Genomic DNA, 27,466 nt, shown 5'->3' with positions numbered 1-27,466 from the left:
ATGATATGCAAGGAGCTTCCTATAGATTTAACTTTGTTATAATTTTGCCTTCATACACGCAGAACACTTTGTGGCACAGGCTGTTCAATCATAAGGAATGGGTCTAATTCCGAGTTCTCTCACACCATTTTTAATCTGATGTGATTCCACTAACCTCAGTAGAATTACTCCCAGTTTACATCAGTGTAAGTGAGAGCAAAGTCAGTCCCAATGTGCTCAATAGGAGACAAACAGCATCAACACATTTCTCTCTAACCTGTATTTTTAAAGAATGTACTCAAGTTTGCAGCTGCAGCATCCCCCCTAAAATCAGGGCTTACTACAAGGCTTAAGGACTGATTTCCCACTGCAGTATTCAGGAGCCAAGAAACACAACTGTGGAAACTTCCATTGAATAAAGACTTCTGCAGAATTTGGCCTTTACTGTTAGTTTGCACAGCGGGAGGATTGCATATAATTATGTAAGTGTGTAAAGTTCTATTTTTAAGACTAGGTTATTTGAGATTTACTCTACCCCTGTGTGACAATGAATATTCGTCCCCGTGATGTATGTATATCTATTTCTGATTAACCTAATCTTTACATGCTGTAAATCCTTGCAACTTAGCCTTGGATATGAGCTCCACAGAGACAGATTGCCCCTTCAGGGACATATTTTTTCAATATTTTTTGTTTAATTTGTTTTTAGCACTTGTGTGCTAAGACTCTATAGGGAAAGTAATCTACCCCAGACTACATAACGGTCTAGAACTTGTCATTATTCTTGATTATATCTTTGTGCTGAACTTAACCCTCGTTCAGAGGGCTAGTTTAAGACCTGTGCATCACGTAAGTCCCATTTAAGCCCTGTAAGTCCACTGAGAGCTTGTCTACACTTATTGGGGGAATTGACGAGCAGCGATCGATGCATCAGCGGTCAATTTAGCGGGTCTAGTGAAGACCCGCTAAATCTAGTGAAGAACTGCTAAATCAACCACAGATTGCTCTCCTGTCGACTCCTGTACTCCACTGGATCGAGAAGGGTAGGGGGAGTCGACGGGAGAGCGTCTCCTGTCAACACTGCATAATGTGGACCCCGTGGTAAGTAGGTCTAAGCTATGTCAATTTGAATTAGGCTATTCACCTAACTCAAATAGTGTAGCTTATATCGAATTTCCCCTGTAGTGTAGACAAGGCCTAAGTGGTACATAAGCCTTGTATTAATCAATTTCTCCCTTGAAGAACTGGAAGCCCTATGTAAAGGCAAGTCCCTTCCTGGCATCCTACTCCCTAGACCAGTGCTACTCAAAGTGTTGGTCTGCGGACCGAGCCACCGGCTGCCGGTCTGCGTGCACAAATTGGGGGGAAAAAAATTGCCGGTCCTCCACATCAGATAGCTTGAGAAGCACTGCCTTAGAGGACACTCTAACTAGAGCTGGTCTGGAATTTTTCAGCAAAACTGAGCGTCAGGCTCCCATGTGAGGGCCCTAACCACTAGGCTATTGTCTGTTCTTAGGGGAAGGCCGAGGGTCATAATATCTCACACTCACAGAAGATTTTAAAGGTCTACTTTTTGTTCTGATGCAGAATGAAAACAGATTTTTACATTACAATTTTTTTTACCAAATGGAATTATTTTCCAGACAGCCCACCGCTAGAGACCACAAGAAAATCCTGAGATTTCCACTAAGTGTTGATTAAGCTTTTGCAAAGATAGATGTCTGTGTAAGGCCTTCAAGACTGGACCCTTTGGTTATGGTGAAAACAGTTTGGGAGAGGTTGGTTGGAGTATTCATCAAGTCCATAGTATGGCATGTGAACATAACCTGTCATTCAGTCTAAATGCATTTTAGCAGCTAAGTATTTTCTAATTCTCACAAGAAGTAGTACATTAAGTGATGACAGAAGGAGGCTGGCTGGCTTAAACTGACAAAAGCTGGGAAATTTCACATTAAGTTAAAAACTCTGAGCCAGATTCTCCTCTCGTGTTACACCACTGTCACCCATGTAAGTGATATGGACCAGTACAACTCAGAGCAGAGTTTGGCTTGCTCTACTGAAGCGCTCGATAAGGCATGCTTGGAAAATCCCAGTATATGATTTATGCAGGGCTTTGTGGGCGAGAGAAAGTAGCTTTAGTTTCCAGAAGGCAGCATAGGAAGGATTAGAAATATGTGTAGTTAGGGGAAGTTTTGCAACATGATGGGAGAGACAGGGTTAACTCCACCCTTTCACCTCCCTAATGGTTTGACGTTCAGTGAGAACGAAGCTGCACTTTAAAATACATAACTAGTCAGAAACTACTTGCTTGTGGATCTCTGGGTAAAACATGTATAGACTTGTCATCCTTCAGTAAAGCTTGCAGGATTTTGAGCACTCTGTATAGAACTTCATAGATAATGCTCAGTTCCATTCTCTCCATCCTGAGTGACGATGGGAGGACCTGCTTAGGAGTGAGTGGAAAAAGTGCCTCAGAAACAAGCTCTCTGACCACATAGTTTCCATGTCCATCAGAGCTATGGCCTCTGAAACTTTCTGTAAAGTGGTCAGCTGTGTCCACATTATAAATCCAGGCTTGGGGCCTGGACTGAGGTCACCAGACTCATTTCACACAGGGCCACTGCGTCATCTTCAGATGGTAACAACGTGTTTTGGACTTGAATCACTAACCTAGAGGTGATATTCCTTTATTAGTCATCTGAGTCATGGAGTCCAAACACCAGTCCCCTGTGCAGGCCTGGTGGTTCCCAACTTTCAGACAGTTTACCCATCATGACCCTCCCTCCATTGTTCCCTCAGAACCCACCTATGTCAGTAAGCTAAATTACTCCTACAGGTCATTGCATCCTCTTTAGTGACATTCTAATGTTCTCTTTCCATTAGTTGGAGAACACCAGCTGACAGGACATAAAGTAGCCGTAAAAATTTTAAATAGACAGAAAATTCGGAGCTTGGATGTGGTTGGGAAAATCAAGAGAGAAATTCAAAACCTAAAACTCTTTCGGCACCCTCATATTATCAAACTGTAAGTACAATTGCTAGTGTTCTCTGTGTTCATATTGCATTTCAGTTCTATGTTGTGTCAGAGGGAATTCTCTTGAATGCATTTTTGTTTTACTAGCAAATTAAATTACACTTGCAGAAGATGGAAAAGACTGAAATGGTTAGTTTGCATTTTGAGAAGTGTATCGGGGAACAGAGCCAGCTAATTAATATTCTCTAAATAATTCATTCAAGACATTCTTTAGTTTTTTGCAAATAAGTTGACACATCTATTCATTATGGGCCTGTCCCATGCCCACTGAAATCAGCGATTTCAAAGGGCTTTGGATCAGGCTGCCTTTGTGCTGTTCCAGTCATGTACCTACCAAGTTATAAATTAAGGCCTTGATCCTACAAGTGTTATACACATGCTTCACTTTACTTGACTTCAGTGGAATGACTCCCAGTAATATACAAAGCTAAGCAGGTGTGCAGGTTTTTGCTGAGTTAGGGCCCAGTCTTGCGACATTGAAGTCAATAAGAGCAGAGTCAGAGCCTTAGAAAACTATACAGACCAGTTTTGCTGGGAAGTTTGGGGTATTATCTTGGCAATCCCATGCATAGTAAACTTTATTGAATCAAGTTCTACATACTTACACCTGTGTAAGCCCTGTTGTTTTTCAATGGAATGGCAATGGTGACTGAGAACTGAGGGCTACAAGGAACTACCATAGATGTCAATGGGAGTTAGTGTTCTCTCTTCTCTTTTGGCCTGATCCAGCAGTTAATGAGACTTTGAAGTTAATGTGACTTTTGTCTGTGTAATGACTACATGATCAGGCTCTCGAGGTGAAATCCTAGCCCCAAACCAATAGGAGTTCTCCATTAGTGGTCTGGATATCAGAAGACTAAAGTTACCATTTTCTGTTTATGATGTTGAAATTCAGGAAAGAGGTTCCAAAATTGACACTCTGAGGTATCCGAATTTAAGTTGCAAATAGGTAACTGCACTGCAGTAGTTTAGCGTTCTCAGATTAAAAATCCAGAAACCTCCAGGTTTAAATGCACAAATCAAGTTATTATAGTAGCCAGCCATTAAATACATTTGGCATGTCTATAAAATAAAGTGGTTGAATGGCTATTAGAAATATAATTTGTTGTTTAGAGCACTCTTGAAACTGGCATGTCATCTAGTGAGCCTTCCTCTTAGAGGGAAGGGGTCAAATTCTGCTTCCAGTTAATCCACCATAATTCTGAAGTTACTATTGACTTTAATGGAGTTACTCCACAGTATCATTAGCATCTTTGAGAACAGATTGGTACCATTTCATAAATCAGGTAGCAAAAAGTGCTTCTCAAAGAGGCATCTGGCACTCTGAGTCTCAACTGGTTCTCATATATGTCAAAGAGAACAAATTATGGCCTAAAAATTAAATCGCAGTTAACAACATCAATATGGTCTGGGCTAACTAATTGAATCATGAAATGGTATGTTAAAAGAAAATTAGGAAGTGAGAATGGATTACATTTACTTTCCATTTTATTTGATTTTTTTCCCTGTACACAGTAACGAATTATCAGAGACTTTGGTATACTGGATCTCAAACCACCTTAAAGTGTATTAACCCTTATTGATCTTTTGTGGGTTTTACTGAACACGATGTATTTACATGCAGTTTTAAGAAGACAGGAAGTTATTTGTTCACTTCTAGTGTAATGATACAGAACACAAATTCAACTATAAGCAGTGCAAACACAAAATCTGAGTACAAGAAAATGGTTGTGAACCTTAGCTGGTGTTGCTATAAATTTATGTAGCTTCACTGAAGTCAATAAAGTTATGCCAATTTACTCTAGCTGAGAAACTGGAGTGTAATAGGACAGATTCAAACTTTACCTGCCTATAGTACCTAGAGTTCTTTTCTCCTGCATCCGCAGTACAAGAGGGGACGGGGGGAGGGAAGGTTAATATTCCTTTTTTGCTTTTACAGCAATCTCTTAAAACATTGCTGTAAATCTTAGCCAAAATGGAAGTTTGAAAATCAGGTTAGTCCTAAGTGTGGTAAACTAATGTAGCAAAGATTTCAGAGGATTATGTAAAAGCTTAAGAAATAAAGAAGTGAATTTGTGAAACAGATGCTTTCAACAGACCATTGAAATTATATTGAGATTATATTTGTTTGCATCTTGAAATATAAGCAATTGCTTTTCATATATAGAAAGGTTTCAGAGTAACAGCCGTGTTAGTCTATATTCACAAAAAGAAAAGGAGTACTTGTGGCACCTTAGAGACTAACCAATTTATTTGAGCATAAGCTTTCGTGAGCTACAGCTCACTTCATCAGATGCATATCGTGGAAACTGCAGCAGACTTTATATATACACAGAGAATATGAACCAATACCTCCTCCCACCCCACTGTCCTGCTGGTAATAGCTTATCTAAAGTGATCATCAGGTGGGCCATTTCCAGCACAAATCCAGGTTTTCTCACCCTCCACCCCCCCACACAAATTCACTCTCCTGCTGGTGATAGCCCATCCAAAGTGACAACTCTTTACACAATGTGCATGACAATCAAGTTGGGCTATTTCCTGCACAAATCCAGGTTCTCTCACATCCCCCCCACCCCCATACACACACAAACTCACTCTCCTGCTGGTAATAGCTCATCCAAACTGACCACTCTTCAAGTTTAAATCCAAGTTAAACCAGAACATCTGGGGGGGGGGGGTAGGAAAAAACAAGAGGAAACAGGCTCCCTTGCATAATGACTTAGCCACTCCAAGTCTCTATTTAAGCCTAAATTAATAGTATCCAATTTGCAAATGAATTCCAATTCAGCAGTTTCTCACTGGAGTCTGGATTTGAAGTTTTTTTGTTTTAAGATAGTGACCTTCATGTCTGTGATTGCGTGACCAGAGAGATTGAAGTGTTCTCCGACTGGTTTATGAATGTTATAATTCTTGACACAAGATCAAAACAAATGTTTATTTTACAGAAGAAGTTATAATAGTAAACTGTTTAAAAATCTTGCTCTGTTGTTACTAATTAAGTCTTTCTAAATTCTCTCTTTTGTTTTTGAAGATACCAGGTCATCAGCACTCCAACGGATTTTTTCATGGTAATGGAATATGTATCTGGTGGCGAATTGTTTGATTACATCTGTAAGCATGGACGTGTAAGTGACTGTATATTGTCAAGATAAAGATTTGGGTGGGAAAAGGATGGTGCTGCAGAGTAAAATGGTTTTGCAAAATGGGATGCTTTTTAGCTAAATGGAACAAAAATAGTCCTATCCTGAATATCTTGCATTTGGCCTAGAATACAGTTGTATACATCTCTTTGCAACTACTCCATGTTGTGTTACAACATATAAACAAAAAATAAAAACAAGCCAGAAAAATAAGCCAATCAAATAATAAACCTACTGTTAAGTACAAGGAGAATCACTCGTAACTCCCTTACGGATGTCTTGGTAGGTTTCATACAGCCACCAGCCAGGAACAGCAGAACGTATAAGATGGACGAATAAAGGTCTCAGTTAGGATACCGGGAAAGTTCAGGCTACAGTGCTAATGTTCTTCTCTTCCTGTAGGGTCACAAAAGAAATGCATTTTGTACTAACCTATTTCGTATGAGGACACTGATAGGAGAAGTCATTTCCATTGGTCCTTACATTTATGAATACAATTCTGATTTACAGCATGATTTTTTTTTCTCAGTTTATAGAAAATACTTGATCTTTCTAAGTATTAAAGTTAGGCCCTTTCTGGACTTTGACATTTAGAAACGACATTTTTCGTGAAAGAACATTACAAACTGGTCAGTATAAATGACCAGAAACGCACTTTATTTGATCTAATTCCCCATTGCATTCTTCCTAATTATAGAATCATAGAGCTGCTCCATTTTTAACCTCTACAAAGCCACCTACTTCATTCCTCATGGCTGAATTTGTTCCCTGTAGAACATTGTGCAATGCTTTCTCAAGTCTAGATTAAAATCTCCTGTGATAGGACTGCTATTGGTTCCCTTGAGAGACTAGGCCACAGTTTAATAGATTTCACTATTAGGAAGGTCTTTGTCAGTGCTTAATTTGTAATGAAAGAGGTGTTGACGCTCAAAGCAATTTTTTTTTGCATTGACACAGCAAGCCCAGAGGTGCAGGGGCTATAAACTGCCAAGCCAAGATGTGCCGGGGCTCAGCCCTGACACAAATTAAACACAGGTCTTTGTGACAGCCAGTCTAAATTGAAAAGGAGTACTTGTGGCACCTTAGAGACTAACCAATTTATTTGAGCATGAGCTTTCGTGAGCTACAGCTCACTGGATGAAGTGAGCTGTAGCTCACGAAAGCTCATGCTCAAATAAATTGGTTAGTCTCTAAGGTGCCACAAGTACTCCTTTTCTTTTTGCGAATACAGACTAACACGGCTGTTACTCTGAAACCAGTCTAAATTGAGCTTTTCCTAATTTTGTCACACGGCTCCTAGTTATTAGCTTTATTTCAAAGCAGTAATGCAGTATAAAATGCAAGGGGAAAAATCTGCTTTATACATTTGTCTCAGTTTACAGTGTTTTTACTGTAATTTTATCTGTGCATCATAGAGCTTTTCAGCTCACGACGGAGCCAAAGGTGTTTTGCCAAGTGTCGTTTCAGAGAAAGGTTTAACCGTCTCCCGGTGTTTTGTAGGTGGAAGATGCGGAAGCTAGACGCCTTTTCCAGCAGATTCTCTCTGCAGTGGATTACTGTCACAGGCATATGGTTGTCCACAGAGACCTGAAACCAGAGAATGTGCTGCTGGATGCACACATGAATGCCAAGATAGCTGATTTTGGTATGTGACCCCAACAGCATTCCAGAAATGTAGCCAGCTACAAGCCACTTGCTGGAGTGTGTCAACATAACATGCCTTACAGAACTGAGTCAGTTTGCATGGCCATGAACAATTTCATAATTTTAATTGAAGAGTTCATAATCGTAAACACTCACCCTTCAACGAAGACAGGCATTGCTAGTGAGGTCTCTTGTGTTTGTAGTATAAACATACATGGGTTTTAGCACAGTGGAGAAACAAGGTAATTTGCAAATTCATCACTGTTTTCAGCGTAATAATTAAAAAAAATTAGCTAACATTCATGGTAGACTCCAATGCAGTAACATCAGGACGGAATTTGTCCCTGTATGACCATAAGAATGGCCACACTGGGTCAGACCAAAGGTCCATCTAGCCTAGTATCCTGTCTTCCAACAGTGGCCAATGCCAGGTACTTCAGAGGGAATGAACAGAACCCGTAATTATCAAGTGATCCATCCCTGTTGCCCATTACCAGCATCCAGCAGACAGAGGCTAGGGACACCATCCCTGCCCATCTTGGCTAATAGCCTTGATGGACCTATGCTCCATGAATGTATCTAAGTTTTGGGGTTTTTTTTGAAGCCTGTTATGTCTAATCTCATGTGCCTACTCCTTTTGTAGAACTATTTGTGTGTTGGGATCACTTCATTTTACACACAAGCAGTGACAGGAGTCTTCAATATGATTTAGAAAGCTAGTTAACAGTCTGAGGCAGCTCACTGCAGATGCATTCTTTCTCCTAGTGATAAGTGATGTGAGAATTATTTGTAATACATAATGCCCCACCATTCCAGAAACCCCCAATTGTTTAATTTTATTATTTCATAATTTCCCCCACTCCTTCCCTTGGTACTCCTCCCGTCATCCTTTTAGAAGCATAGAATTCTCGCTAACCATACATTCAAAGCATGCGTCAATATGCAAGAGTCTTACTTTTAGGGTTGTCGAACATGATGTCAGATGGTGAATTTCTGCGAACCAGCTGTGGCTCCCCAAACTATGCAGCTCCTGAAGTCATCTCCGGAAGGTATAACTTATCATTGAGAAAACCCATTTGAATGCAAGTGTATGGTCCGGTGTGATTCTTGCATTTGTTCTTGTATTTGAAACTTATTTTGTACTACTGTTAAAGATAGCTGAAGCTCCCCCTCACACGCCTTCATTTTTAAAAGTGGGAGTGAATCTAGTCACAAAGCCTTGTGTCGTTTTCTTTCTATGATTAAAAAAAGAAAACGATCTTTCTAAAAATTGTAAAGAGTTATTAAAAGACATTTGTGGTTTATATACCTAAATAAAGAATTAGGTAAATATATTTTTGACCTGAATCCTTTTCATGTGCAAGGAGTTTCCCTCCCCAAAATTCTTATTCACCTAACATGCTAAATGTTTCATCTGTCTATCTTTAATTTTGTTATGTTGTTAAAGAGAACTAGTCAATGATAGACCAACCAATTTTACCCACCCGCTTCCCAAACCTTAACAATGGTCTCTACCCCTTTTCCATACCTTCCCAGTGGTTCCATCTGAAGAGTCTTATCTTCTGGCTTCTTTTAATCAATTTCTTTTTTCAGAAGAATGGTTGCTGCTGTCATGGGACGGAATGGTCATGACTTCCTGTTAAATAAATGATGAACAAACCTGTGAAGCAGTCACGCCCTACCGAACGGCTGTTATTTGGCATTTCTATAGCACCCTTACCTATTGAAAGCACTGCCCAATCCTGAATTAATCTTCATCACACCCAGATGGAAGTACGACCTTTCCTTTCCCATTTCACAGTTCTGAAAATGGAGTTTCGGAGAAAAACTGATTTGGCCAAGCCCATACAGCAGGCCAGTGACAAAACCAGGATTAGAAGGAAGGATTTCCTAATTTAGAATCTTGCACATATTCTTCATAGCCACCTGTTTTCCGGTCTCATACCAGTTATTTTTTTATACCATGTCTTGTTTGCATTCATTTTAACAGAAACCGGGTGGCAAAATCGCAGTACACTTTCCCCATATAATTTTTCCTGCTGTATCTCATCTAACAGGCCAAATAAACACAGCATTTTGGTTAATGTGGATTATTTTTGATTAAGTTCCCTGTCACTTATGCCAGTGGAAGTGATGGCAGAGTTCCTTCTGAATTAGGCCCTCCGGAGGACTGAGTTGAGGCAACAACTCCACTTACAGGGATCAGTGAGTCATGCTGGCTGGACACGGGGCAAAGCCAGGAGGTCCACAGCTGCTGCAGCTCCAGAAAGAAGCTGCAAATCAAGGTTGTCCCCACTTCATTTAGTAGAGCCCTAACTGTGCTTTCATTCAAGCAGTATAGAAGAGAGTGTTCTATCAGAGGACAGCAAGAGAAAAGGTACAAGTTATTGCCCTCTAGGTCCCGAAGGATTGCAAGGACTCAACCAATTCAGCTTATTAGCAATGAATAAAAGAAACAAAAACACCATATACGTCTAAACCAAGTTCATCTACTAATCCCCTGACTGTATTGCCTTCCCTTTATCAGGCCTCCCCGCAAACTCCCTCACTGCTGCTCAGCTTCTCATTTTATATCCTGGAAGGGTTTCCCAACCTGCCTTGCTCTTAAAGGGACAGCACCTGTCAGAGTTATCATTACAATGTTTTTCACATAGCATGGAGATTGGTCAGACTACTAGTTCTGTTGTATGACATTGCACATGGATTTATGTAGGAGACCAGAGTATGTGAGCAGATTCAAAATTCACCTTCTGCCATGGCCTGATGAGTAACAAAGCATGAAAGGACAGGTTGTAAGACAGAGTAGATATATCCGCTTGGGTCTAAAATACAAATCCGTGATCATCCTATCAATCTGAGAACCAGCAGAAACACTGGGCCCCCAGAATTGTCAAAAACAAGACCATAAAGGGTGGTATACTTATGCATCTAAATAATTGGCCAGTTTTTTCAAAAAATGCTGAGTACGGAGCTGCTCTCATTGTCCTCAGAAGGAGCTGCTGGGTGACAAGCACTTTTGAAAATAAAGCGAGCTATTTAGGTGCCTGAGTATGGCTGTAGGAGCCCAACTTTTGAAATTTTGGCCAAGGAGGAGCATGCTCACAATGTTACTGAAAAAAATCCAACACGCAGTAATCAAAGCAGTGTATCAAGGGCACCCAAGCTTTGTGATAACCATGCCCACATTAGCAGTTTCCTAGAAGCCTAAGTACTGGATCGGACTTGAATACAAATTTCTTACAGAAAAAATAAATGTACAGAGGTGTAATATTTGCTTGTAGTTATATCTGTCTTGGTGGATGTATAGAAATAGTTGGCTGAGTCCATCAGCCATTGGAACAAGAGAAAAAGCTTTTCACAGAGCTGTTGGGAAGGAAGAGTAAACTTGTTTCCTTGCCTCTTCATTAGCTTCTGTGCGTTGCACCTTCGTGTCTCAGTCTGAGTGAACCAGAGACGCTTCAGTGAGGCTCAGTTTTAGGACACTGGGGTAGGAGTACGAACTGAAGCATTTAGCTTTCAGAGGCCACTTTTAAGCTCCTCTGCTATATTATAACCTCTACTACAAAGCATATAATGCCAATTGGCAAACAGATAAAACATGGAAAGGAAATCTTCTCTGTTGCCTTGACTTTGTTTAGGTTGTATGCTGGGCCTGAGGTGGATATCTGGAGTTGTGGTGTTATTCTCTATGCTCTTCTCTGCGGGACGCTGCCATTTGATGACGAACACGTTCCCACGCTCTTTAAGAAGATCCGTGGAGGTGTTTTCTACATCCCCGAATACCTCAACCGTTCAGTTGCCACTCTCCTCATGCACATGCTGCAGGTTGACCCACTCAAGCGAGCAACCATCAAGGACATAAGGTAACGTCACACATCAGAAGTCACAGCAGAAGCCTGTCTCCTCAAATATACCTGCTTGCATGTGGTGGGCAAGCTGTGTTGCGGACACAAGGCTAGTTGACCCTGAAAACTTACAATGGCAAAGCTACATCTCTCGGGGGTGCGAAAAATCCATACCCCTGAGAAATGTAGCGATGACTACCTAAGCCTGGTGTAGACAGTGCTAAGTTGATGGAAGAATTCTTCTGTTGAACTACCTACTGCATCTCAGGTAGGTGTATTAACTACAGTGACGGGAGAACCCCTCCCATCGCTGTAACGAGCGTCTACACTGAAACGCTACAGTGGTGCAGCGGCAGCTTTTTAAGTGTCAACATACCCATAGTTTATGAAGGTTAGTAGGTGCATTTCAGCAAGTAACCGGGACCTTTTCTGTTGCATTAAAAAATGGTCTCAAATACCCTTAACGGTGCTTGGCAAAAGTAGCCACGTGATGCAGTAATGCTAAGAAATTAGCATTCATCTGCCATGTTTTGTTGCTTAATTAAAAAACTTCTCCTTCCTTCTGAATGCAGGTTCAGCATACGGTGTATTTAATATGCAGAGTCACAGCAAAACATGAAAAGATGCATAGACCAAGAATGCAGGATCCACAGCCCGTGCTCTAAAAATGAAACACCTGAAAAATATTCCTTAATGAGGGCAAATGGCTCACCTTTAAATGTAGTATAATTTTCTCATCTAGCAAATGAATAAGCTGGTGCTGTACTTCTGCCTGCTCACATTCCCATATAAATTCAGCTTAATGTGAGCACTGAGGTTTTTTTAGTCCATATTTGGGCCTTTAAATATAATTAAAAATGCCTGTCTGACAGCAGGACTTAAACTGAATAATTTTAGTACGGTGTAAACTAGGAGCATGCTCGATCTTCTGTGAAATACAGAATCATCATTAAATCTAAATGGTGTTTTAAAATAGGTATATAAATGTCACAGCCATCTGAAAGTCCTTGGGTCTTTAATTCGTTTGGAAATGATGGTTTTATAGTGCCACTGCTGTCCTAAAGTGAAAATGGGGCTTTTTTTCCCAAGTCTCTCAGTTTAGTGGCTCTAATGCATCTTAGGGGAGGAGCGCCCATGAGGGGACAACAGGTGGTAATGGGATGTGGCAGATGGGTGACCACTTTGTAGCTACATCAGTGACCAAGAGTCTTTACCGTCTGATGGGTGTTTGGGTCTCAGGCCAGTTCCTAACATACAAATAAAATCACAGTTGCCGTGCCGGACGAACGATATAGGGTTTAGTTCACATGCAGGTGCGATTATTAGGGGTTGGCAGCACACACAGTCCTGTAGGTGTGGGTTTGCATGAGGAATCCCGCCCCACCACCAAAGGCCCCAGCTCTGGGATGCCATCCTACACATTATGTTTACTGCCTTTGAGCTGCATACGACCATCCAATTGCTCCTGGAGGTTTAAAGGAGCAATTTTGTGGCAACGGCATCCCCACACCCAGATTATGCTCTCCAGGGTGTGACCAATGCCTACCACAGGCCATGCGTGAGAGGGAGATGTTAGTGACCACTCCATCCCCATGCAGGAGCAGAGAAACACCCTGATTGTCAACTGTCCCTAAGGCTGAGTTGCCCCATAGTTCCTAATGAAATAACCAGCGATTGCCATGAGTGTTTCCCCAGTCCCACTGCCCTGTGGAGATGGAAGATTGATGCATGCTGAACACCTCCCCTCCCACTCAAAGACTTTGAAAGCATTGGAAAAGGCAGTGGCCACAGTTCATGCCTCATGAAAAACTGAAATCCCAAGGGAGGCCTGTAGCGGGGGGCCTGTCTGCAGACAGCACAGGCGAAATGGGGAGGGAGCAAGGGTGGAGGTGCCTTTTGGAGAGTGGCCTGTCTGTAAACTGAACATCAGCCTGGATTTGTGAACCAAGGCTGTTGTTCACTGATGCGGTGTCACGGGGTCCACTCACCACTGGCAGCGCCACCGCCAGGACGCTCTGAGGATTAGCTCTGACCAGCCATTGCACCCTCCTCCCGTGTTGTCTCACCCATCCTGCAGGCCCCTCTTGCTCCAGGAACCACAGCCTCCCCTCCAGCCACAGTCACCCCATGTTCCCCTTTCCAGGGGTAACAAAGTCCCTCTTGACAGATGGGCTCAGGCAGTCTTCCTGCTCACTGCCCTGCTGGTGCCACTTGGTCAGCAGCCGGTCGGGGAACCCAGGCCCACCCTCTACTCCGGGTCCCGTCTCAGGGGCCGCTAGTCAGCAGCCAAGGTCTGCATTCCTATTCCTTGCTACTGTTCCCCTGAACTGTCTCCCACCTTCTTGGCTCCCCCACCAGCCTCCCTCCTCCCAGGGAGCACCCACACACTACCCTCTATACTCCTGAATACACCTTCGCTTCTCCCAGGAAATGCCTGCAGTGCCCCCATTGCCAACTTCCTAGCTTATATAGGTCTTACTTGGTCCTGCCCAGGAGGCCTGTTCTATTTAAATCCCTGGCTCCGCCTCCAGGTGCAGGTTGGGGAGGTAATTGGCCTACTTGGCCACCTTAACCCTTGCAAGCCTTGTGTCGGGTGGACACCCTATCACATGCAGGAGACCTTGCACACACGCTCATTGCTTTGTTTGGTGTGACTATTTCACACAACTTACAGTCTTGTTGGAAGTTACAACAGAAAGACCAAAAATGGAAACTGTCCTTCGCCCGTCTCGTCAGTATTGTTGTGGTACCTTAATCTGAAGAAAGCATGCACTGGTGTTACCTGTGTGTTGATAAATAATTAATAGTTTGCAGGGCTGTCAAATGAAGGCCTTCGACGAGCATTTTGTTTTCTAGAATATGATAGTAGTGGCCACGCTTGTTTCGAGTTGCACCAAACTCTTGGCCACACTGATGTCTTGTGGCAATGAGTTCCACTGCCTGAATGAAGACTCAGACATCACTAAAAATAATGAACTTGATTGTCAACCAGTGTAAATCATTGTAGCTCTATTGAAACAACAAAGTTTTGCCAGTTTACACCAGCTGAGGGTCTGTCTCGTTGGTTCGACCCCCTTCACCCTCCCCACCACCCCAGGCTGTAGCTCATAGAATGAATCACAGCTAGGTTGCCCATCTGCAAATACAGACTCACGGCTATGCTCGCTCTCTCTCTCTCTCTGTAGTCACAGTTTCATTTCTTTTTCCCCCTAGAGAACACGAGTGGTTTAAACAAGACTTGCCCAGTTACTTGTTTCCAGAGGATCCTTCTTACGATGCTAATGTCATTGATGATGACGCAGTGCGGGAAGTTTGTGAGAAGTTTGAATGCACGGAGTCAGAGGTGATGAACAGCTTGTATAGTGGTGACCCACAAGACCAGCTTGCAGTAGCTTACCACCTTATCATTGACAATCGGAGAATCATGAATCAAGCCAGTGAGTTCTACCTCGCCTCTAGTCCGCCCACTGGCTCATTTATGGATGACAGCACTATGCACATACCTCCGGGGGTGAAACCGCACCCAGAGCGGATGCCTCCTTTAATAGCAGACAGTCCCAAAGCACGGTGTCCCTTGGATGCACTGAATACTACCAAGCCAAAATCTCTGACTGTGAAAAAAGCCAAGTGGCATCTAGGAATCCGCAGTCAAAGCAAACCGTATGACATTATGGCTGAAGTGTATCGAGCTATGAAACAGCTGGATTTTGAATGGAAGGTAGGAAATATCAGTGCTTTGTGGCCATTTTCAAGGATCATTTTCTTATAAGTTCTCCTGATCTGAATTGATCAGTGCAGATAGTAAGTATTGTTACAGGATTGTCTGTTTTGAACTATATCATCATCTCTAGTTTATTATTTTTAAACAAACACTCAACCTGAAAAATGCTAGTTGTGGCTAAATAAGCTCCACCTGTATTACTGACATAAAATACTTATAAAATGCATAAAATGCACTTCCTTATTTTAACTCTCTCAGCCTGCCTTGTTGAGCTGTAGGGCTAGCAGGAGCTGGTCATATTTCTAATTTTAGCGACTGAATACCTTGAAACCTCCCCCATGGGTCATAACAATCACATGTCCTGAAACTACACAATCGGTTTCCTTTATTCTCTTCTTAAGGAATATATAGGCTATGTTACTTTGTAGACAAAAGTTCTTTTACTACAAGGGAACTGATTATAGCATTGCACTAGTGAAACTGTACTTCTGGGTGAAGGCACAGCCATGTCTAGCTCATGCTTACAGTCACTTAACGCTTCCCAAACAATGTGCCGGTTGGGGCTGAACTTTCCATGCTTGATTTTTCTTTTTTTGCTTGGTAATATTCTCTTTTAACTGGGTTTTCTGAGATATTGGTGCATGAGATAGGACAGGTATTTTTGCAGTAGCTAGCAATTCAATTTTTCTTGTGCTCAGATAAGTTCTTGCCATTGATTTAACCCTCATTAAGAACTACTGTGCCTGATTCTCCACCGCCTTGTGTAGTCACTTACCTGTGACCATCTGACTCATTAGCCTTTTACAACCACTTTGCACCAGGGTAAATAGCAACACAAGATGGAAGGCAGTGCAGAATCAGGACCATAACCATTGACACGCTGGCATGACGCACCTACGTTTATGCCCAGTAGTTCATTCGAGAATGGTTTACTTAATGGTGTAAAGCGTGTGAACGTTACCATTGCTGCATATGCTACTTTTGAAATGCCAGCATTTAAAAAATCACCCATAATAATGTGTTAAAGTTTCCAACATTTAATTCATTTGTGGGTAGCTATGTGAAATGAGTGGGAAAATGGCTCAGCTCAGGCCCCTGCGTGCAGTAACAGAGTCCCATCATTAGAGGCAGCTCAGGACAGGTTTGAAAGCGGATTTACAGATTGTGGCAAGTACAAGTTTTAGTGGTTCCCAAAGGAGTTAACCGAGTGGAACTTTTCTTAGATTATAAATCCAGAATGAACCATTCGATTGTCTAGTCCAGTGGCTCTCAACTACTGTACCCCTTTCAGCAGTCTGATAGGTCTTGCGTACCCCAAGTTTCACCTCACTTAAAAACAACTTGCTTACAAAATCAGACATAAAAATACAAAAGTGTCACAGCACTGAAAATAGCTGACTTTCTCATTTTTATCATAAAACTATAAAATACATCAATTGGAATATAAATATTTTACTTACATTTCAGTGTATAGTTTATATTGCGCTATCTACAAGTCATTGTATGAAATTTTAGTTTGTACTGACTTTGCTAGTGCTTTTTATGTCCCCTGTTGTAAAACTAGGCAAATATCTAGCTAGATGAGTTGATGTAGAAAACTTCTGCATGCCTCCAGGGGTACACGTACCCCTGATTGAGAACCACTGATCTAGTCTGATCTGCATAAGACAGACTGTAGAACTTCTCCCAGTCACCCAAGTAGAGATCCCAATTACTTGTGTTTGACTAAAGCATATCTTCTAAACCTTGGACTATTTTTGAACACAGGTGACTGTATTCATGTTTTACCCTACTCCCTGTTTTGGCAGGCAGAGGGCAGAATAAGGGTGTTTAGTTATATTACCATTTCATTCAACTAATATTTGCTCTCTGAAGTAAATCTGAATGTGTCGCTCTTCTTCCCCAAGAATATTCTCTCTCTGTTCAGTGAATTGATTTGCTGGCATTTCTGGAAGCCTGCTCCCTTTCTCAGTATTATTTATTTGTGTGACAGTAGCACCTAGAGGCCAAGTCCTCGTTGCCCAAGGCATTGTCCAAACATATGACAGAGTCCCTGCCCCAAAGAGCTTACAGCCTAAATAAAGATATTGGGGTCTGTAACAGCTAGCAGCTTTGTTAGATGCACAGCAAGACAGAGAGCTAATGAGCCAAATTTATCCCTCGTGTAGCTCTACAAATGGAAGTGGAATTCTAACCAGAATGAAGTTAGCTAAATAGTTCTGTAGGCGATGAAGTTTTTTCTAGTATTAGGCTTGAGCAATATTGTCCGCACCCTAAGACTAACTCCACAAACACGATTCGCATCCCAACAGACCTGCCATCCATGCAAATCCTTTATAAATAGTGTACAAAAGGAACAGATTGTATTGAGAGTTACACGTGTGGGCTTAGTAGGGTGGCAAGAGAGGTCTGCGCAACCCTAACTGAAAACCACTTAACATAAAAAAGCCCACACACATATTTTAGAAGCAACTAGGATATTTATTTATGTATGTTAAAGCAATCATTCTTTCCAGAGTGTTCTTTTCTTGAAATGTTTCACGCTGGGGAGGTGGGAAATGTTCTACCACCTTGAATTTTATTCCTGAAAGAAAGTTACCTGTTTTAGGTGGTGAACGCCTATCATCTTAGAGTGCGTCGAAAGAATCCGGTGACCGGGAATTATGTGAAAATGAGTTTACAGCTTTACCAGGTTGACAATCGCAGCTATCTTTTGGACTTTAAAAGCATTGATGGTAAGCAGGAAGTGTTGTGGCATGACAGTTGAATCGCATAGAATGGGGAATTTCAAGGGTTTTGTCACTTTCTATTTTCAGACTCTCCTATAGTATCTCTAGTCCACTTGAGTAACTCTGGTCCATTCATCTCCACTAGCGCGACTGTGACAGTTTAATAGTTCTTTATACTTGCAAAAGGGGAAAAATCAATTCCAGCGAGCCTACCCATTTGTCACTGCACCACATACTTTTCCCTCATCTGCTGCAAATGCATTTTGATCTTAAGTGATCACACACAGCAAAGTGTGTAGAAGTAGCTAGATACCAGAGCACTTATGTATTTTTACTTTATAGAATCTCCCAAGCAGGTACACGCAGCGAGCTTTAATCTAAGACTTCCTTTTCCCCCTCCTAATGTAACACCCATTTTAGCTGGTACACTTCTAGGGTGAAATCCTGGCCCCACTGAAGGTAACAGGAGTTTGGTGACTTCAGCGGAGCCAGAATTTCATTCCTAGCATGGGTGCGCTGTTGATGCAAGTGTTCCTTTCTTGGCCAGGTCCCACCCCCGGGGTAGCAGCTGAGTAGATTTTAAATAACGCTGTTTGTTTGTGCATTTAAGATGATGTCATGGAGCAGAGGTCAGGCTCATCCACACCACAGCGCTCATGCTCTGCGGCTGGCTTGCACAGACCAAGACTGAGTATTGATTCTACCACTGCTGAATTCCAGTCGCTTACTGGATCCCTGACTGGCTCCTTGATGGGGAGCGTGGCCTCTGTTACGCCACGCCTGGGTAGCCACACCATGGATTTTTTTGAAATGTGTGCCAGTCTGATCATGGCATTAGCTCGCTGATGCTCAGTGCTGAGGCACCTGTCCCTCGACACGCGTGATTGCACGGAGAATCTGGTCCTAGGTGGTTTCTTTTTCCGTTTGTTTTGTCGTATCTGGGCATAGCGTACGCTGTCGTGCACAAACACTCCCTCCAAACCCAAATACTCCCTTCGGTGGCTCCAGTTGCCATTACAAAGCACTGAGGGAAACTAGAAACAGGTTTGTCTCATTTATTACACTAGTTTCACCACAGTATAAACCAAACTGCTTTTACTAGTGAAGATGAAATGTGAAAAACCGGGCCTGGTTTTAAAACAGTAACTGCATCAGTGAGCAACCCTTTCCGCAGTGCTGCCTGTCTCTACGTATGGAAACTTGGCTGAACCTCAATATCTACAATATGGGTATTCTCTAGTGACATACATATTGTATCCCCTCTGCTAGTCAAGGGGGCTCACTTGCGTGAACCAGATGAGAGGTATAAACAAGTAACTATATTAAACAAAATCCAGCTCTAATAAAACTCCTGCAATATTTACAAACTGATGCCAGCCAATCTCTGTGAACAGCTCTGGCATAAAAACCAGCAGCTGCATGGAGGTTTCTGGGATCTTGGAACATGCAACCCCGTTTTAGATATCAGGTGGCAGAAGTGCAGGGTCACACATGAGGCACGGCTCACGCCCCTCAGAGACCTTCACACATTAAGGCTTTGAATTAGAGAGAGCTGTTTCCCCAGAAGATTTCCCCCTCCCTCCTCCTGCTTTGGGTCTATGGAATAGTCCTGGCCTGGTGGCCTCCTTTTAATGTTCAAGGCTACTTGGTTTTTCCCCCTCTCTGGCCACCAATTGCATTGCACAATATATACTCAACCTGCTTTTGGTCACGTTAGGGCTCCTGTAAATTACTACAAGCCTTGCCTCACCTCCTACCAAATATTTCAGATAGCTGTCTTGTAAGCAGCACAGATTTCTGAGCTGGGGAAAAATTCTTAACTTCTCAGTAGATGAAGCCGATACCAAGGTTTGTGCAACGCTCTGTTTAACATTTCTGGAGCGGGGAGAAATAGTCACTGGTCTCCCTTTCAGGGTATCAGCCCTCCTGAGCAGAAGCAAGTGTTGGGGAGGTAGAGGGACTGGGTGGAGGGAGCCATTAGAACACACTACACTGAAGGTACTTGGTAGGAGCAAAGGAAAAAAGAAACTAGACGAGGGATTTCTGGAGGGAGAGAGCCTGAGAGATTGGTGGGGAGTTGACACTGTCTGGGTGGTATTATCAAGGACAGTGGGGAAGGGGTGGGGGAGGGAGGAGGAGAGAACCACTCCATTCTGCTCCTCACCCCATTAGCTGCCCAGGCCCATCCCAATCCTCGTTCAGCCCATAAGTGACAAATAGTTGGATTGCTTAAGTGGTAGTGGCAATTTTCCTTTGCGAAATGCACAGGCACCTGGGAGTTTCCATAGGGTTTATATTTCAAATGATCTCTCAGAGCAGGTCCTTTTCTTTATCCTTGATCCCTTTCCCAAGTCAGCTGCCAAATGTACCTTACCAGTCCTACAGCGCAGAAGGTCTCCCTCTTGTACTGTTTCAGAATAGTCAGCAGTTAAGTTTCAAAGTGGCGTTCCAGACCGTAGGGCTTTCATGTACTTCTAACACTTAATAGACTGTGACCTTCGCTGCTATAGTGATAAGGCAGGGATGTCTTATAGATTTATTATTTCTTTACTATTGGCTAACTGAAGGATAAGCTTTTGCTAAAATAAAGAGATGGACGTGTAAGGTTAAAAGTTTTGTTACACAAGGGTAAACTCCAGGGATGAACTTTTACCAAAACTTTTTTTTTTTTAAAAAATGACTTAGGCTTAATCTAATGGGCACCATTGGCATTTGCCTAGTTTTGCTATGGTATTTAATTCCTATCACCTGACTATCAGAGACCAGGGTCAAACTAATCAAGTCAAGAAACAGACACTGCATGAAAACATTGCCAAAAATCTTGACTGTTTATTTAAAAAAGTAAAAGGAGAATTTTGGCAAGGGGGCTGCTTCTACATTAGTGAAAACGATCATCATTCTACTTGTAAAGCTATTAAAAACAGCCCATAAGGTTCTTTGGCTAGGAACTATTTATTGTGTTATTAAACTCCACTATACATCCTGAAAGTTTCTATAAGAAGCAAGAAAAAATCATCACACATTAGGCCTTTTGTCTTAATCGTTTGAGATAATGTAGACAAATATGGGATATTTTGCTACCTACTGGCTGTTAGTGGGACACTTTCAGCTTAAAAAAAAAGTCTAATTTTTAAAAACAAGTTGCCTTACTTTTGTTGCAGATCACACTTTAGACTTACACAAGTGTAACTTTACAACTCTGGCTTTTCCACTATCTGTGCCCATTATTTACTCTGTGCCTGTCTTTCAGGTTAGACAAGAAGAGCAGCGTAGTCTGTTTCAAAATCAATTTCACTGTCAGAGTCCTGTATACAGTACTAGCCCAGTGCTGCAGTATTTGAATTACAAGCCCTGCAGCAGAATGACTGTGCTTTTCAAAGAAACGCAAGGAATGCGTGGCGGGTTCTTTGCTTGTTACATAACCTATTTTTGAAAAAATAAAATATAATACTGTAGGGTGGAGGGATCTCCATGGCTTTGAACCTGTGCCTGGTATTTGTAAAATTTTACAAGCCTTTTGCTTGTGTGTCAGTGATGATGCAAGTCAGTGGAGAATCCAGCCCCCTACCTCTATACACTTGGGGCCAAATGTGATTTCCTTCTGGCCCCTGTAAGTTCATGTCACTTTCGTAATAGGGATTCCAGTTTTGTCCACGCATTGTTTACCTAGCATTTTAAACACAAAAAGTAACAGAACTTTATCAGCACTGTATTTTTCGACAGAAGAACAATGTACCTCAGGATGCTGCAGATCCAGGCCCATGCCTGGAGAAAGTGATGCACATGACCTGCATGTCTGCTCCAAATTTTTTACGACACCTTTGGGGAAAAAACCCTGGGCATGGGGGAAATGGACCTTTCTGATCCATAGAATAGGCCTAATAGGCCTTAACCAGAGCAAGTTTTCAGTTTTAAGGCAGGAAGGGGTAGAATAGTACAGCGGTGGACTACTGGAGGCTGGCAGTAGTTTGGACATTGTAGATGGAGGGCATCTGAGAGGTGAGCAGGGCCTACTACTCATTAGTATCTGAGTCATGACAACATGGCCTCCATCACCACTGCATTGTGCACCATAGTCTTCCATCTGTTTGTCCTTTATTGTCAGGTAGGGAAGTGTTAATTATCCCCACTCGCCTAAGGTAACACACCAAGTCTGTAGGAGAGCAGGGAACTGAACTCTCTTCTCCCACATCCTACATTGGCACCACTAGAGTTCCTTTAAGATGACACACTCCCTTCCTACAGGGTTAGGACATGTGGAATTACTAGGCACTAGGGTAAGACTTACCACTTACATAGCACTTTACATCTTTAAGATACTGTGCAAACATTAACTAATGAATGAAGCCACACAGCCATGCCTTGTTGAGTAGGTAGTAATAGAATATCCCAGTTTTACAGATGAAGAAACACTTTCCAAAAGAGGCTAAGCAACTTTTGTACTACAAGTCAACAGAACACATTAGTAGCAACCATATTAGTACTCAGGTGTTCCTAACTGTCAACTCCTATAGTCAATTTACTAGATAACACTGCCTCTGCAGAAGGCTTAATAGAGTAGCACCTCTATTAATATAGAACATTAAACTATCCATTCAACTATCTAACCCAACTCAGCTGTATATTTTGCAATCTTTTGAGGAACTGTATTAGTTAATGCTACTCATATAGGACCATGCTTCTGGCATCTAACGATACAGAAGCTGCTGTACTCAGATATAGTTTCAGATGGTCATTAGCCACATCTTTAGCCAACTTTTTGGTTATACTTATGCATTTATCATCATTTGGGCAAGCAGGGTAGATATATTTTAATTATACAGACTTGAACTACTCAAAGTGCAATTTTCAAGCAGTGGATATCTACATTTTGCAAATCACAGGTTTACCGGGATGTCAGAACACTGACATTTTCTAGACTCAAAACTGAACTTTTCAAGATTGAAGGCAGGATTTTTTTTTTTTTTTTAACGAGACAAGTTAATTTTTACCCAACACTCAACATATTAAAATTTAGTCCTTCCAAAGGTGTACTTTAGGACAGACACACTAACACCGTAGGAAGAAATGACAGCTTTTTGTCAGTCTCTGCTGTATTCTTATTGTGGTCATACCAATTCATTTACATCTAGTTTAGACGACCTATCAATCAATTCCTGCCCAATTTACAAAAAAACTCAAGCATCAATGGGGTATTTTATACATCAGATTTAGAAGAAAAATCCATACATTTTACATACAAAATGAATTTGTGCCTTCTACATATGTTAATTGCAGAAAGTCATAATTTCATTTCACTTGGTCTGCAAACAACATGTTTGATTCAGCATCATGCTGACAAGAAATGCATAGAATCTTTATAAATACTTGAAGTGCATTTGTTGTGTTCTCATTTTGGCTCAGTCTTTAACTAGTTTAGTTCTAGAAAGAAATGTCACCCTATTGATAAAAGACACCTGCTCTAATTTCTTTAATATTTTACTTGTAGTGTACAAGGATGCAGTGAAGTGCAACTTAAAATGTACCATCAAGCTACTGCATTCACCCTTCTGTTTTCCCCTCAGTCTTATTTTCAATATTTCCTGTTGCTTATTTAACACTTCCCTTTAGTATGCTTTTGGTTCTTCCCCATCACACATTTGGATATTTATTTTTATAGCTTCTTTTTGTAAGACACACTAGAAGATCATTACTCAGATTTAACATGGACTATAAATGTATTGGTGAGTAAAATGTACCCACTTACCCTATCCACCCCCCCACACACACGCTTCAAGTCTTCATGGATATTGGTATCAGATTTTTAACCGACACTAAAAAAAAAATCCCACTTTGTGTATGTGTTTGTGTGACTGAACACTGACTCAGTACAAACTAGGATGTTGATATTATATGCAATGGTCTAAGCATTTTATGCACACATCTTTGCCATTGTTAATAATCAGGAGAACTGATCAGCATATCAAAGATCCAAATGGTAAGCGTGAATCATTTTTTCCTATAAAACCAAGTAGTACTCTATTCTCAAGCAAAGTCTTGATGCTCCTGCTGCAGCTGCCTTAACTTATCTTTGTAACTTATTTATAAGACTGTTCATGCTCATCTGTGGTTTTCTGATCTTTTAAAATGTGGGGTGGGGGACAGGGGGAGATAGCATTTCACAAAGCTGTGAAGTAGATACTGCAAACATTGTAATATTTATTCTTGTTGCTGGAAGCCTGTTCGTGTGTTTCATATGTTATAATTGTATATCTTATAGCTTTTTTTTCCCCTTTAGAGTACAAAGCAAAACTGAAAATTACATGACAGCTACAGTGTCCTTGACCCATTATATTAAAACAGATATCCTAAATTCTAAGTAATCTCAGACTAGTACATTGCATTTTCCTATTAATATTTTATTTTAAAGAAAATGGATATTTATGATTCTCTCATTAAAATATTTTAGCTGCTAATATTAAGAGCTCAGACTATAAAGATTTAAAAAAAGGAATGTCAAACATGGGGTTCAGAAGACAAATTCTCTAAAGAGTTTTGTTTTTCTTGGCTTTTCACATTTCATTAACAGAAGAACCAAGAAAGGAAAGGGTTTTGTTTTTTTAAACTCTTATGATTAAAATATTTTTTGGATAATCGTTATTGTGGAAGGACACTGAGCATAGTTTCAGTTTTGTTCTTTGTGCACATAATTATGTCTCAGATAATCACAAAAAAAGCCTTTTACCTTCCATTTATGGTGTGGAAACTTTGTCTTTGTGTACTGCACTGCATGGGATGCGGTCTCCATGGTTGACATTTGCACTTTAATAAAGTCAGAAGAAAAAAAATGATAGCAACAAATGTTTTAAATATAAACTAGAATATCTCAGTACTGTTGGACTTATGATTAGTCCATTTCCCCCTAGTTGCCAATATCAAGAGACAACTGAGAAAAATTAAGGTTCGCCACACATAAAAGAAAATGAACTTCCCCTTACAGATCAGTTATTTCATAATCATTTTGCCATTGGCTTCAAGGGGCCAGGATCTCACTTTCTGTCCCAGTATTCTTGACGTACCTCATGTTTGGATATTTTAGACCTCAAAATTTCACTGGATTCCATAATATTAATAGCCAAACACCTTAACGGGATGGATGAAATCAATGTGATCTAGTGGTTACTAACAAACACACAGAATCCAACCTTGGCTCCCTGTGCAAAACGCTGGGGAGGAGCAAGGGGCTGTGGGGCGGGGGAGATCTTGCAACAGCACATCCCTTGATTGCAGGGGAATGGTATAAAAGCTGGTTTGGAAAGCTTGTGATCTGGTTGCAGGCTCTGTTGCAGCACATGGAATGGGTGATCTAGTGGTTTTACATAGTTTGCAACATGCATTTTGGATTTCCTCTCAGTTCCTCAGCTTCTTTACATGGTGTTTCCATGGCCACAGAACTGACAACTAAGCCAAAGAAACTTGGGTTCTCTCAGTACCAATAAAATGATGGTTGGCATATTACCAAGAGCATTTGTGTTTTCAGAAAATGGGTGGGAAGTTTATATAGATTTTATTTTAAGTCTTCATCAATTTTCAAACAGAACTACAAAGGGGAGCCATCTCTAAAATAGTTTCCTGTGTGCAACACATTGATGTGATTACAACTAAATGTGTGTATTAAATTTTCCTAATTCACTGGAGTACAAATTAGTATGCACTACAGAAGTTTATGCACAATCAGCCTTTCACATATCAAGTACTATTGTTCAGTACATACAGTTGCCAGAACAGTATGTTGGAATCTGTCGGCAAACTGATGCCTTGTAGAGATGATTTAATTTTGTTTTAACAAGAGAAATAGACACGTTCATTGCAGCCAACACCAACATGAAGCTGTTCTGTAAAAGGACAATCTATTTTTCTTTTTAATTGCCTTGAAGGGATAGAGTTTCACTAGTGGCATATGCAAAAAGAAAAGGAGGACTTGTGGCACCTTAGAGACTAACCAATTTATTTGAGCATAAGCTTTCATGAGCTACAGGTGATTTAGGGCCCAATCCTGTGATCCTCAGTGTCATGCATTGAAGTCAGTAAAGTACAGGTTGAAGAGGTTTGGATTCAGAGAGTTATGGAATGACACCAGCTCCTCAGCTGGTGTAGATTGTCACGTCTCCATGGGCTCAAGTTGAGGATCTGCCCCAGTAAGTATTTTACAGCTGCACCTTCATTCTATGGTTTGATGGGGTTTTTTGGTTGTTCTGTCAGTTTTAGAACAGATACCTTTGTTACTATATAATGAACTATATATATATAAAAAATGAACAATCCTACACGTAATTTTCTTCTTACTGATTTCAATAAACCAAATAAAAAAATGAAAAAAATTCAGGCCAACAGTGTTCTTAAAAAAAAAAAAAAAATTAAGACTCAGATGCATTTGCATTGCTAAAGCCCAAATCTAAGATTCTTATATAAGAAAGCGATAGGCAACTTGCCATAGCAACTTAGCTAAATATAGTTACACTGAAAAGGCGGTAGATGACGGACATAATACAAATTCCAGTCTGTTCTGAAACCAGATGAACACTTCAGCATCACAAGTAGTCCATCTAGATTTTGAGAAGTCTAAATATTTGTGCTGGCAACCTTGCAAAGCTGTGCATGCTTAACTTTTTTTTGTAAGTATGGATGCGGGCCAGCACACTTAATGGTAACCACATGTTAAAATAATAATAAAAATCCCTGTATGTCTACTTCTGAGTAAATGTGAAATATTTGCTCTGTTTTCTTGAAGGTTTCCATGCCAGGCTTGAATTAACTGTGGAGTGAACACAGCATTTTTGTTGTGGCGTGTGCACTTAGCCACGGAAAACATCTATTTCTGAATAAGCCACCCCCTAACAATTTTTAGGACTACTCAGCTTACTGTGTATAAAGGAACAGATTCCAGTCTCAGGTACAGGTATTTCATGCCACAGAATCTTGAAAAACTTTTAATACATACAGGAGACAGAGTTAGAGCCGTAGCGTAATTCTTTTTCTGAGCAGTATTTCCTCATGGTCCTTTAGACTAGAAGTGGATCAGATTCCCCACCTATTCTTTTTAGGACCAGTAACTACATGGTAGACCAAAAGCAAGGCATTACTAGTAGATATAGTCCTCCGTTTTAGGAACAGATTTTAAAAAATGGTTAGGACTAGATTGTAAATGCACAAGTGACAGACACTTACCTCTTTCAATGGGAGTAAGGTACCTGTCATTTCTGCCTTTGAAATATGGCCCCAGTAGGCCCAGCAATTTAGCTTTCTAAAGTCAAAAATCAATATAAAATAAAGTGAATTTTGCATTTAGTGTTTATTTACAAACTACTTTTAAAATTAATATTTCTTAAAGA

At 41.0% G+C, this 27,466-nt stretch overlaps 1 protein-coding gene across 2 annotated transcripts in view; it reads left to right on the top strand.

The window, feature by feature from the left end:
* Positions 1-19,462, top strand: part of PRKAA2 (protein kinase AMP-activated catalytic subunit alpha 2) — a 29,299-nt gene extending 9,837 nt beyond the window's left edge. The window contains exons 2-9 of one of the 2 annotated variants that reach the window (XM_084637905.1): positions 2,863-3,004; positions 6,048-6,141; positions 7,657-7,801; positions 8,762-8,849; positions 11,439-11,663; positions 14,859-15,363; positions 17,975-18,101; positions 18,706-19,462. In XM_084637905.1, the coding sequence (XP_084494031.1) occupies positions 2,863-3,004; positions 6,048-6,141; positions 7,657-7,801; positions 8,762-8,849; positions 11,439-11,663; positions 14,859-15,363; positions 17,975-18,101; positions 18,706-18,941 (1,562 nt within the window). In that variant the 3' untranslated portion in view covers positions 18,942-19,462. Of the gene's footprint in view, positions 1-2,862; positions 3,005-6,047; positions 6,142-7,656; positions 7,802-8,761; positions 8,850-9,393; positions 9,771-11,438; positions 11,664-14,858; positions 15,364-17,974; positions 18,102-18,705 lie in introns of those variants that run through there. The other variant, XM_084637906.1, reaches the window with a different exon arrangement.
* The last annotated feature ends 8,004 nt before the right edge of the window (positions 19,463-27,466 follow it).

Source organism: Lepidochelys olivacea (genome assembly GCF_965140295.1).
Source record: "Lepidochelys olivacea isolate rLepOli2 genome assembly, chromosome: 8".
Taxonomy (NCBI): domain Eukaryota; kingdom Metazoa; phylum Chordata; order Testudines; family Cheloniidae; genus Lepidochelys; species Lepidochelys olivacea.
This window is presented reverse-complemented; position numbering and strand designations above follow the sequence as displayed.